The 12,944-nt window shown below is 37.4% G+C and overlaps 1 protein-coding gene across 1 annotated transcript; it reads left to right on the top strand.

The window, feature by feature from the left end:
• Positions 1–1,749: 1,749 nt before the first annotated feature.
• LOC137015629 (ovochymase-2) lies at positions 1,750–7,635 on the top strand. The gene is made up of 16 exons (XM_067380678.1): positions 1,750–1,786; positions 1,893–2,010; positions 2,102–2,274; positions 2,378–2,473; positions 2,579–2,730; positions 2,899–3,094; positions 3,315–3,429; positions 3,753–3,886; positions 3,990–4,127; positions 4,832–4,962; positions 5,331–5,424; positions 6,028–6,159; positions 6,558–6,638; positions 6,857–7,031; positions 7,438–7,492; positions 7,603–7,635. Exons 1-16 carry the CDS (start codon positions 1,750–1,752, stop codon positions 7,633–7,635), a joined length of 1,860 nt encoding a protein of 619 aa, XP_067236779.1.
• Positions 7,636–12,944: the final 5,309 nt, after the last annotated feature.

The following is a 12,944-nucleotide window of genomic DNA, read 5'->3' as shown; positions in this document are numbered from 1 at the left end:
ATCAAGAACAGCTTCCCTACTGTTTACTAGACCTCTGGTTTGTGTAAATTCTCTGACACATGCAGGACAAAGTGAATCGGCATTTCTGTCTTTTCAACTGCATCTAATACATGAATTCACAATTCTTTCATTTGAAAGTGTCTAGATGAAAGGAATTGATGCAATATCATTAAACTCATAGATAAAACAGAATACAACAAAAAATATCCATTTCACTTCATTGACGTCTAGAATTGGTGAGATTGTCCTCTTCATTCATTTCAAGAATCTATATAAAGAATCTTCTTAAAATATATAATGGAAATAAATAATAAGTAGCTTAATTTTGGTTATTAATTGTACATTTGTTGTGCATGTCAATTTTAAGTATAGACTCTGAGAGTGTCAAAATTCAACAACTTCCAATAAACCTTTAGTTTAAAAGGTCATTCTGGTCCTTGAGGGAAACATTGTCAGAAGCTTTTCTCCTTTAGCTGAATCACAAGTAGTTGTAAAACCTTTTTCTGTGGAAGCTCCTTGTATCCTGCAGGAAACAGTAGATTAATGAGACACACGCATGCACAAAATATTTAAGTTGGATTTAGATTCTTAATATCAGCAGACTGTTAAACTTTATCCTTGTATCTAGGAATAAATATAGAGTTCATTTGGGTTAGATAGTTAGAGCTACTCACCATGCAATCTTCTGTTCAACATGTCCATTTCCTGTGTAAGCTTAATGGGTAACCTCAGTGCCAAAAAGACCACCCCTCCATCACTTCTATAAATACCCCAATCTTAGTCTTTGATGGCAGAAGACACAATGTCTGAACTATCCTACAGGACCTTTGTTGGCTTTCTCGGCTTGTTGGGTTGTCTCGAAATGACTTATGCTGTTCATCTCGGTGGTAAGAACATGTTTAATTCAATTGTATTTTCCAAAGCCACAGATTAATGACAAACTTTTGTTGCTTGATATGCAGAAGCAAAGTGTGGATCTACTAAGTCAAGAGGCATCCTTGACCGTTCTTTGAGAATAACTGGAGGGTCAGAGGCTAGACGAGGTTCCCATCCATGGCTGGCACGTAACTGTTCATCTTTACAAACTGCATGATGAATCAATGCAATACTTAAAGGTGCAATCGGTGATTCTCTACAAAAACATTTTTTTTGTTATACTGGGTGAAAGTCTCCTTATATCCTGATAGCAATCACTATGTTAAATGATCTAAAAGTATTTTTATAAATATATATATCATCTGTGGAATGTGTAGGACCATAAAATGTCCATAAAATGATATTTAGCCCCTGGAATGCAAATTTTACTAGGGGAACCCTGCCAAAAAGCGGATTTTACCCCCCGGAATATGATTGGGCTAGTTTTGAAATAGTGGCAATTGGGCAGGATTTTATTGTCAAAACCTGGCAACCTTGGTACAGACCGTCAGTCACGGAGCACCACAAACAAACAGCAGCCACCTTTTACACTTCCAACCGAATCAAAACAAGCTTATGCTGCGTTCACACCATAGATGGCAACCTGTGACATTATATCCGGAGCTGTTCAGTCAGACTTGGAATTTCAACTTTCCATGTCAACAGTATCAATGCTGACATGAATCTGCAGCAGTCAGCTACAAGCTCTCTAAGTTGTTTACAGTCATTATTATTATAATGTTATGTGCTTTGAGACATGATGTAGTTTAACGCTGTCTCTTGTGACACTTTGCAGAGAGCAGCTGTGTGTGCGCGTTCATGTGTTTTGGAGGCATGGCTAAGGACGGTGATTTGCAGGGAGGGTGGGATCGTATGCTTTCAATGCTAGCAGGTTAACGTTAGCATTTCCCAAATCACCTACTGCACCTTTAATTTTCTTTCCAAAAGGCATTAAAGTGTTGGTGTGGCTATATCAGTGTGCAAAAATCATCTACAGGTGTCTCTTAGGATCAGAGGATCGCATTTCTGTGCTGCAGCCATCTTGACAGACCACTGGCTTTTGACTGCTGCTCACTGCTTTGCAAGTGTATCCACGTAGGTCCACTCATTTACCCATGACTAATCGTAACTTTTGACCCTGTCAACACTTAAATGACTTACCTTTGAATATAACTGCTTGCCCTAGGGACTTCCTGCACAAGATTGAGGCTGTGGCAGGTGAATTCAACCAAAGAAAAGTTGACAGAGGGGAGCAGAACTTCCACGTAAGGACTGTAATGTTCCATGAAAAATATCAACACACCTTTCCCATGAGCTACGACATTGCTTTGATTGAGATCAGTGGACGCATTCACTTTGGCAAGTCGCTCTATGAGACTAACACTAATACTTATGCAATATATCAGCTATAGAATTTGACAGTTATTTTCAGATATTAACATAATATGCATTTTCTTGACAGGTGATTTCATTAAGCCTGTTTGTCTGCCTCATCCTGGTGAGAGGTTTCCACCCAAGACCATGTGCGTTGTTGGTGGATGGGGTCGTATTACTGAGAGTGAGAAGTCATTTGAATAACACTGAAATAACAATTAATACCTGAGAGAAAGATATCAAATATATCAAACCCTTACTATAATGAAAAGGTTTATGCTCTCTTTAGGAGGGCCACTTCCATCAGTTCTTCAAGAGGTGCATCTGGACCTGTTAGAGCAAAGCAAGTGCAAACATGTCCTGCAAACTCTTAGACCTGGGCAGAAGACCTTCACAGTCCTGTGTGCTGGCCCAGAGACAGGTCGGAGAGATGCCTGCCAAGTAAGTTGACACTAAACTTGTTTCCCTAACACTGACATTGAATTTACAGAATTAACATCCTGAATATTACACCTACAGTATGAGACTCCATTGATTCAGGTTGGCAGATATGGTTTAAGGTTTTGCAACTCTCTTTTTTGAGTTCCTATTTGTCCTCCTGTGCTCAAGGGGGATTCTGGGGGTCCTCTCCTTTGCTCCAGAGCAGATGGAAGCTGGGTGGCTGTGGGGGTCACGTCATGGGGTAAGGGCTGTGGTCGAAGCTGGAATGACAACAAGATCAAACCATCATCCAGAAGAGGCTCACCTGGAGTATTCACTGATGTCTTAATGTTTCTGCCATGGATCAAGTCAAATCTAAGGAAAGGTGGGTATTGTTGTTGAGTTGGTCCTAGACTAGTAACTGAAACAATGTAGGTTATGCAAGAGCTGATCAATCACCATTTTACTCTCGAGCTCTCGAACAAGCGGCGGACTGACCATCCGGAGTTTTCCTGGTGGGCCGCAATAAAATTGGGGGCCGGCTAACCCCAAGTTTCAGTAAGCGTACTGCAACTCACTTTAAATAAATTACTACTTGCTTACAGAACTCGATGTAGGTGTGGATAGGTCCCTGTGCAGTGTACCTGATGGAGTTGTACCTGGAAATGAAGGCATCATCAGAAATCCAGCTCATTCAGGGCAAAGCTACAACCACAATGAGTGAGTTACATCTGAAGTATCTTGTATATGTAACTCCACCAGTTCTACTTGCCCTGCAGGACTCGAACCGGCATCTCCGACATGGGAGGGGGGTGTGCTAACAAGGACGCTAAAGACTGCAGTCTCTAATGTCAGTCGCTAGTGCACTTCTTAAGATCAGGGGAGTGAGGTTTACCTGTACTAGCTGGCCTCCATTACACGCCCCCCTAAACCTCACTCCCATCCGGGTCACGGCACCAAATGAAACCGGTCTTGCTTCTGTTACAACCAAAATGCAAAATCTGAAACTTTCACAGCACTTTATGTTTTATTTTCTGGTGCAGAATGTGTTTGTGGTCCATTCGAGTTGCTGCTGGTGAACATACTCTTCTGGAGTTCCTAGAGTTTGACCTGGAGAATGACACAGAGTGCCAAAGTGATCATCTGACTGTGTATGTGGATGAAGAAATGCGAATAGGTGAGGGGGAGAAACAGTAACAAAAACTATGACTTTGCTGTTCTTTTACCTTCTGCAAGTGGTTGTGAGGTTGCATGTTTCACCTTGTGACCTTGCTTACCAGGGCAATTCTGTGGCAGTCAATCTCCATCTCCGATTCTTATTGGAGGTTCCCACAGTGTCACAGTGCAATTTGTATCTGATGTGAGCAGAACAGGTGCAGGATTTGCCATCCAGATCAGTGGTGTTGGCGAGGACAACAGTTTTGGTGAGCTGAAACTGTCTGACTGGTTTCTCTTGCTCTAAAAAAAAAAAGTAAAAAAAAGTTACTTGAAAGGGGCAAAACAATGCTCAAGGAAATCTCAAGCCTGTTTGGTGACAGTCCAATGACAAAACAGAATGACTTGTGCAGTTGCAGTTGTTGGCAAGCACAATACATTGCATGGATGCTTTGAACAACATGCTTACTCGCTTACTGTGTACTTGATTAACATGCTTGCACATGACTGAAAGATGTTGTTTTTGAGCATTGTCTCATTTACATGTCTGTGTAGCCATACATTTCTGTTATTAAAAAATGTTTCACTCTAATGTACTCTCCTTAGCAGCACAGGTTGTGCCCAACTGATCTGTTAGTTTCATCACCTGGTCTGCAAAGTGTGTTCAGTTCCCCAGTCAGGTTGAGAGGCAAAATAACTTTCCCCAGTAGAATAGTGTTTTCACACTGCAGCCGCTCAGATAGGCTCCTCAGAGAGCAGAGAGCTTATCTCAATAAGACTGTTACTATAGTTACATGTCTGCCAGGGGGCCATCTACCAGTGGTAAGTTCGGAGAAGGTAAGAGCTAGGTTCAAATCACCACCCTGCTCCCCTCGGTATGACCCTTGCCAGACAGAAATGTGACACCATGCTGCAACGTCAATGGCTGGGCTTTATTCCGCCAGTTTCTCCTTTTGTGTTTGTGCAGGGGGTGAATGTGGAACAGTGGTGCTGTTACAGCCCAAGGGGGTTGTGCAGAGCCCCGCCTACCCGCAAGCCTACAGCAACAACACCCTTTGCCGCTGGGTCATCTATGCCCCAGAAGGCCACATAGTCAAGGTAAAAACAACCCTGTAGCCTTGTGATGGCCCAGTCAGCGCCTGGTGTCTCCTCTGTCCAGTCATGACCTGTCTGTCCGGTCATGAATGCATGCATGCAGTGAGATTGGAGGATCTGATCAGTTTCACTGCAAAAGAGAATGTGATACTCAATTAGACTCCAAAGAGCGACGTTATGACGTCACTGCAGTCATGTAACGCTGGTTGTTACCTGCTGTTTACAAAATGCTATGTAGATAGGTTCTTAATTTGAAACATTCATAATTTTTTTTGCCATCTACAGTGCCAGAAAAACCTGACTGGGCCATTCAGTTTGCTTTATGCTAACATGCTAATTGCAATGGAGTAACTTTACTATGTGCCTTGAAGCTTGAATTTGATGACTTTGACCTTGAGGAGTCAGAAAACTGCAAATATGATTCACTCACAGTGTTCGGAGACATTGATGGCAAAGATGAAATAGGTAAAGTACAAAAAGTTGATTAAAAGAGTATTTGATATTTTAAAAATTTGCCGTTGGTAAGATTTCTAATGTTTTTGAAAGAAGTTTTGATGCTCTCCAAGGCTCCATTCATTTAGTTAAAAATACAGTAAAACAGTAATATCAAGAGAAGTTATTGCAATTCACAATAAGCTTTTTCTGTTTGAATATACTTGTAACTCAAGAAACATTTCTTATTATTATCAATGTTGAAAACATATTTCTGTGGAAACTTTTTCAGTGTTTTTTATAGTTAAAAAACAGCATTTAGAAATAGAAAACTTATAAAAAAATATCTTTACAGTCACTTTTGATTAATTTAATGCATCCTTACTGAACAAAAGTATTAAAAGTATAAATACTCTCCCCAAACTTTTGAGTTTTTTTGTATATTTTACAATAAAACTATTCAGTTTTATTTTATCATTAACAATGTAAACATTAGAGTCGACAGTGTAATGTTACATGCACTGTGTGTGTTACAGTGTCACACTGCTATCAGTTAAATGGGAAGATTTTGCACTGCGGCATTATGGGAAATGTAGTTTTCAAATGTTCTGCTATTATAATTTTTGTGTTTTTAAGTGGTTGTATGTGGCAGGAGCATCCCTCCAGCTGTTCTCAGCCACAACCGCATAATGCTTCTGCAGTTCAGCACAGATAACACCATCTCCGCCCGTGGTTTCAACGCCACCCTTTCCTTTATCAGCGAAAAAGGTGAGAGTCAACATGAGCAAAGAAACGTTCACTGCAGGCGTTCAAATTTCACCCTACCAAACCTGACCCACATATGACCACATGTCCAAATAGTATGCCACAGTATAAACACACTAGCTAACTTAAAATATTTACACCACCTCAAAAGGTCAACAGTAAAGTTGATTTTGCAGTCTATAGATGCATTTATACAGAAAGTGTACTATATTCAACTTTAGGCTACTTTATAAGACATATTATATGCCTATATGTATAAAAACCCATGATGCAACAAAGACACATTGAATACTGCTTATACATCTTACCAAGCCTTTCTTTGACACTGCAGAGTTCATAACCACAGACTTGAAATGATGAAAAAAAAATGATAAGACCTTGAATGTTACATTTCCTCACAGATCTCCAAAATACAGCGTATGAAGATCAGGGGGAGGAAGCAGATGATGACAGCGAAGTTATCACGCCACATTCGCAGGCTGGTTTGTCCTTTGTGCCCTCCACAGTGCTTCAAAAGAGGCTCCTTGTCTCAGAGGGACTTTAGAATGCGTGGAATCCAGCTGGAGCCAAAAAATGTGTAAAATAAGGGAAAATACACCAATTGAGTCACAAATGGGACTGCATTTATCTCTGAACAGATTGTGTGGGTGCATTTGGTTTTACATCAAGTATTCATGCTTGCGGTCCACTGACTTCTCAGCTCTGTGTGGAATGCCTGATATCTCTGGACTGGAGACCCTGAGGAGAGAAGAGGATGATGGGAAACTGCCATGGCTGTGGCATGTGAGCATTGGTCTGGGTGAAGGCCTTAACTGCAGTGGGGCGATCATCCAGTCACAATGGATTCTTACTGATGCACACTGTGTCTATGATCTGTAATTTTTCTGTTTCCTCAAGAAACATTGCACACACTTGCAAGAGAATGCAAAAGTTTTGCAAATGCAAAAACATTAAACTATTATTTTCCCTCCCATTGTGTTTATTTATTTTCAACACTTACCAGTCCACCGTCTTCGCTTACTCTCCAAGCTATCTCCTTTTTTGTCTCTGTATGAATAAGAAGTTGTGTCGTAAATTTTGGGGTGCCCGCAGAAGGCTACAATAATGCTGCCCTCCATTTTCTGATACAACCGGACGTGTCAATAAGCTCTTCGCTGATTGGCTTGCGCGAGAATGCGTCAAGACGTATCGGTGTCTTTGTTTTGACTTTGTATGTAATCTACTTGCCTTTTTATGAAGGTACTATACTGAAAATACTTTTTTATGTTGATTTCTTTGTAGGGAAGAAAGACTTCTAAGAATTTTATCAGTGACGATAGGAGGCTCAAAGAAACAGGTGAGAAGTAGGACTATATCAACATGCCCAAAACAGGACATTGGCAGGAATGTTGTTCCATGAACTAAAGATGTTGATTTTGCAAATTCATTCATCTTGTGTCTTTAAAGGGGCAGCCCAGCAAACACAGAATGCTCCCCTAACATTAGTTGTTGGTTCCTGTTTTGTAGAACCAAAAAAATAAATGTTCTGGGAACAGTCTTTTTAGGTTTTATTTTTTGCAAACAATATATAACGTAAAAATAACTTATACAGAATGTTCCCTAATGGTTATTTTTAGATTATTATTTTGCAACCATAAAATAACGTTCCCAAAACGTTACAGGGAGGTTATTTTCAAATAGCCTAAAAAATAGCTTATACAGAACGTTCCCTAATAATATAAATTTAATAAATAATAAATTTCATATTTTAAAAAACTTAAATTGTGTTGAATTCAAAAGTCAATTTGTTATTTGGTGCTGGAGAAAATCTGGGTACCCCATGAAATATATAGTAAATCCTAACCTATTAATGGTTGATGTGCTCAGAATATTTTTTATTAATTAAACAATAAATAAAAACAAGATATGGTTTGTATACTGATTATAGGCCTCCATACATCCATTTTCTATACCGCTTATACTATACTGAGTCCCAGGTGTGCTGGATGATTACTGACGTACAGCAGGGTAATGATATCGAGTAAAGAGGTTAGGGTAACGTTCTGGGAATGTTAGAATAACGTTAGGGGAACTTTAGGATAACGTTAGGGGAATGTAAAAATAACAGAATAACATTAGGGGAACATTAGAATAACATTACGTTAAACGTTAAAATTACATTAAGGGGAACTTTAGTATAATGTCAGGATAATGTTAAAATAACACTAGAATAATGTTAGGGGAACCTTAGAATAACATTAAGGGAACTTTAGGATAACGTTAGGTGAAATGTTAAAATAACATTAGGGGAACTTTCGGATAACGTTTGGGGAATGTTAAAATAATGTTAGGGGAACACTGAAATATCTTTAGAATAACGTTAGGGGAACGTTAGAATAACATTAGAGGAATGTTAGAAGAATGTTAAAATGACAGAATAACATTAGGGGAACATAAAAATAATATTAAGGGAACTTTAGGATAATGTTGGGGAATTTTAAAATAATGAATGTTAAGATAACTTTAGAATAATATTAGGGGAAAGTTAGAATAACGTTAGGGAATGTTAAAATAATGCTAGAATAACGTTAGAATAATACTAAGGGAACGTTAGAGGAATCTTAAAATACCATTAGAATAACATTAGGGGAACATTAAAATAATGTTAGAATAACGTTAGGGGAACGTTAGAATAACGTTAAGGGAATGTTAAAATAACGTTAGGGGAGCGTTAGAATAACAGAGGAATGATAAAATAACATTAGAATAACATTAGGGGAATGTTAAAATAACGTTAGGGAAACGTTAGAATAACATTAGAGAAACGTTAGGAGAATGTTAAAATAATATTAGAATAATGTTAGGGGAACATTAGAATAACGTTAGAGGAATGTTAAAATAACATTAGAATAATGTTAGGGGAACTATAGGATAACGTTATGGAATGTTAAAATAATGTTAGAATAATGTTAAAATAACGTTAAGGGAACGTTAGGGAATGTTAAAATAATGTTAGAATAGCATTAGGGGAATGTTAGAAAAATGTTAGAGGAATGTTAAAATAACATTTGGGGAACATTAGGATAATGTTAGAATAGCGTTAGGGGAATGTTAGAATAACATTAGGATAACGGTCTACAAACCAAAAACTAATGCTCTTTTCCATTAAGAAAACTTTCCAGGCTAACCAAAAACAAACCTTAAAAAAAGAACATTCTAGGAAAAATTGTTAGCTGGGAGTTCACCTGAAAATGAAAATTGTTCTTAGTAAATGAGATCTCTTTTCAGATCTGTGATGTGATCAGAGTGCACATAAACCCTTATTACAACCCATCCTCTCCTGAATAATGTGGCTTTGCTTCAGTTGAGCTCTCCGTTAAATCTCAGTGAAAGCGCACACCCTCCCTCCGCTGCTGGCTCTGGCATGGGCCAGTCAAATGTTGTATGTCAACTGTCTTCCTTCACGTGTTGACCATTGTGATGTGTTACACAATAGTCTGGAGGATTTTGATATGTGTGTATGCACCTATCATAAGCAAACATGACATTTCATGACTACTTGCTGACCTAGAGTTGAACTTTCAGAACTTGAAAGTCACTTGAATGACATAATTTTCTCTGTTGCACATTTTGCTCTCTGTGGATCTTTAGGTGAATATTATGCACTTTTTTTAGCAGGACATGGGCAGTACAGACCTGTAAGGCTAAAAATATCTGTGCTGGAACAAGCGGTGTGTGAACAACAACACAGAACTAGGTTGACACCTACTTTACTGTGTGCTGGACTGAGCAGTGGAGAATCATGCATGGTGAGAAGCTGTACTGTAAATTACACTGAACACTTACTGTTTACTACTAGGGATTCAGGGAATGTAATTGAAGAAATACTGACCCCTAGTGGGTAAATTCAGCAATGAGGCTATATGCTTTGATGAGCTCTGTCCCAAACAATGATTGATGTGTACTTGTGGATTTGTATGCAGAGGTGATCAATGAGGGTGGAATTTGGTAGAGACTGTGGCTCTGAATATGCATACTTCCCTACAATATAATAGGTGAAAAACTATGAAAGAGTTTTTTTTCTTACAATTGCGAGTTTATATCTCACAGTTCTGACTTTTTTCTCAGAATTGTGAGATATAAAGTCAGAATTGTGTTATAAAGTCAGAATTGTGTTATAAAATCAGAATTGCATTATAAAGTCAGAATTGTGAGTTATATAGTCAGAATTGTGTTATAAAGTCAGAATTGTGTTATAAAGTCAGACACTGGCGTAGGAACCGGGGGGGACGTGTCCCCCTCAATATTGGAAAATGCTGCATGTGTCCCACCCAAAAATTAGCCTATACACCGCAGGAACAAAAACTGTACATTTTGAACTTTTATTTTGAATACGCGACGAAGAAGATATTCGTTTTTGTCAGTCAAACCCAGAGTGATTTCATTCATGTTTGAATAATCACCATTCGCCAATCACCAGCTTCATATTCTTCACTTTTCACCTATAGTCGGACTCGGAGCATCTGATTGGTAGAGAGAAGTCAACATTACACTACGAACATTCAAATACGTTATTGGTGCGCACCAGCTTTGAACGACTCGACTTTGTATGAGGTAAATTAGTCTCAGTCAAGCGGTTTAAATTAACAAGCTTTTTAAAACTGAATTATGGATACGAGGCATGACATTATAAACTTTTTAATAGAAAAGTAAAATGTTATTGATATAGATAATAATGATAGTTCTAGTTCCAAGTGCCTAAATCCAAAGCCGTATGTGACTGTTGTGTTTTTGTATTTTTTTGGGGTTACAAATCAAATATTTGCCTTGTAAAGTGCCCCTTTCCTTTCTGCCCGCAATTGCAGGGGGGCTTGTACACTTTTATGTTTCCCAACTTCAATATTTGTGTAATAATAAATAGATAAATTAAACAGATGAACAGATGATAAACAGATGATTTTGTTTATTTATTTTGCTGTTATTTCATATATGTCGTACCACGTGACGTCACCATACTGTATGTTACTATTATGGTGGCGAGATGGACGTTGATTCATAATGGCCAAAATGTCCCCCCCAATGTCAAAGTGGTTCCTACGCCCCTGAAGTCAGAATTGTGTTATAAAGTCAGAATTGCGTTATAAAGTCAGAATTGTGTTATAAAGTCAGAATTGCGTTATAAAGTCAGAATTGCGTTATAAAGTCAAAATTGTGTTATAAAATCAGAATTGCATTATAAAGTCAGAATTGTGAGTTATATAGTCAGAATTGTGTTATAAAGTCAGAATTGTGTTATAAAGTCAGAATTGCGTTATAAAGTCAGAATTGTGTTATAAAGTCAGAATTGCGTTATAAAGTCAGAATTGCGTTATAAAGTCAGAATTGCGTTATAAAGTCAGAATTGCGTTAGAGTCAGAATTGCGTTATAAAGTCAGAATTGCGTTACAAAGTCAGAATTGCGTGATAAAGTCAGAATTGCGTTAGAAAGTGAGAATTGCGCTATAAAGTCAGAATTGTGAGATATAAAGTGAGAATTGCGTTATAAAGTCAGAATTGTGTTATAAAGTCAGAATTGTGTTATAAAGTCAGAATTGCGAGTTATAGTCAGAATTGTGTTATAAAGTCAGAATTGTGATATAAAGTCAGAATTGTGATATAAAGTCAGAATTGCGTTATAAAGTCAGAATTGCGTTATAAAGTCAGAATTGCGTTATAAAGTCAGAATTGTGTTATAAAGTCAGAATTGCGAGTTATAGTCAGAATTGCGTTATAAAGTCAGAATTGCGTTATAAAGTCAGAATTCTGAGTTATAAAGTCAGAATTGCGAGATATAAAGTCGTAATTGTGAGATATAAAGTCAGAATTGCGAGTTATAATGTCAAAATTGAGTTATAAAGTCAGAATTGTGAGATATAAAGTCAGAATTGCGAGATATAAAGTCGGAATTGTGAGATATAAAGTCAGAATTGCGAGTTAAAATGTCAAAATTGAGTTATAAAGTCAGAATTGTGTTATAAAGTCAGAATTCCGTTATAAAGTCAGAATTGTGTTATAAAGTCAGAATTGCGTTATAAAGTCAGAATTGTGTTATAAAGTCAGAATTGCGAGTTATAGTCAGAATTGTGTTATAAAGTCAGAATTGTGATATAAAGTCAGAATTGTGATATAAAGTCAGAATTGCGTTATAAAGTCAGAATTGCGTTATAAAGTCAGAATTGCGTTATAAAGTCAGAATTGTGTTATAAAGTCAGAATTGTGAGATATAAAGTCAGAATTTTGTTATAAAGTCAGAATTGTGAGATATAAAGTGAGAATTGCGTTATAAAGTCAGAATTGCGTTATAAAGTCAGAATTGTGTTATAAAGTCAGAATTGCGAGTTATAGTCAGAATTGCGTTATAAAGTCAGAATTGCGTTATAAAGTCAGAATTCTGAGTTATAAAGTCAGAATTGCGAGATATAAAGTCGTAATTGTGAGATATAAAGTCAGAATTGCGAGTTATAATGTCAAAATTGAGTTATAAAGTCAGAATTGTGAGATATAAAGTCAGAATTGCGAGATATAAAGTCGGAATTGTGAGATATAAAGTCAGAATTGCGAGTTAAAATGTCAAAATTGAGTTATAAAGTCAGAATTGTGTTATAAAGTCAGAATTGTGTTATAAAGTCAGAATTGCGTTATAAAGTCAGAATTGTGTTATAAAGTCAGAATTGCGTTATAAAGTCAGAATTGCGTTATAAAGTCAAAATTGTGTTATAAAATCAGAATTGCATTATAAAGTCAGAATTGTGTTATAAAGTCAGAATTGT

Source organism: Chanodichthys erythropterus, chromosome 24 (genome assembly GCF_024489055.1).
Source record: "Chanodichthys erythropterus isolate Z2021 chromosome 24, ASM2448905v1, whole genome shotgun sequence".
In the NCBI taxonomy this organism is placed as follows: Eukaryota; Metazoa; Chordata; class Actinopteri; order Cypriniformes; family Xenocyprididae; genus Chanodichthys; species Chanodichthys erythropterus.
This window is presented reverse-complemented; position numbering and strand designations above follow the sequence as displayed.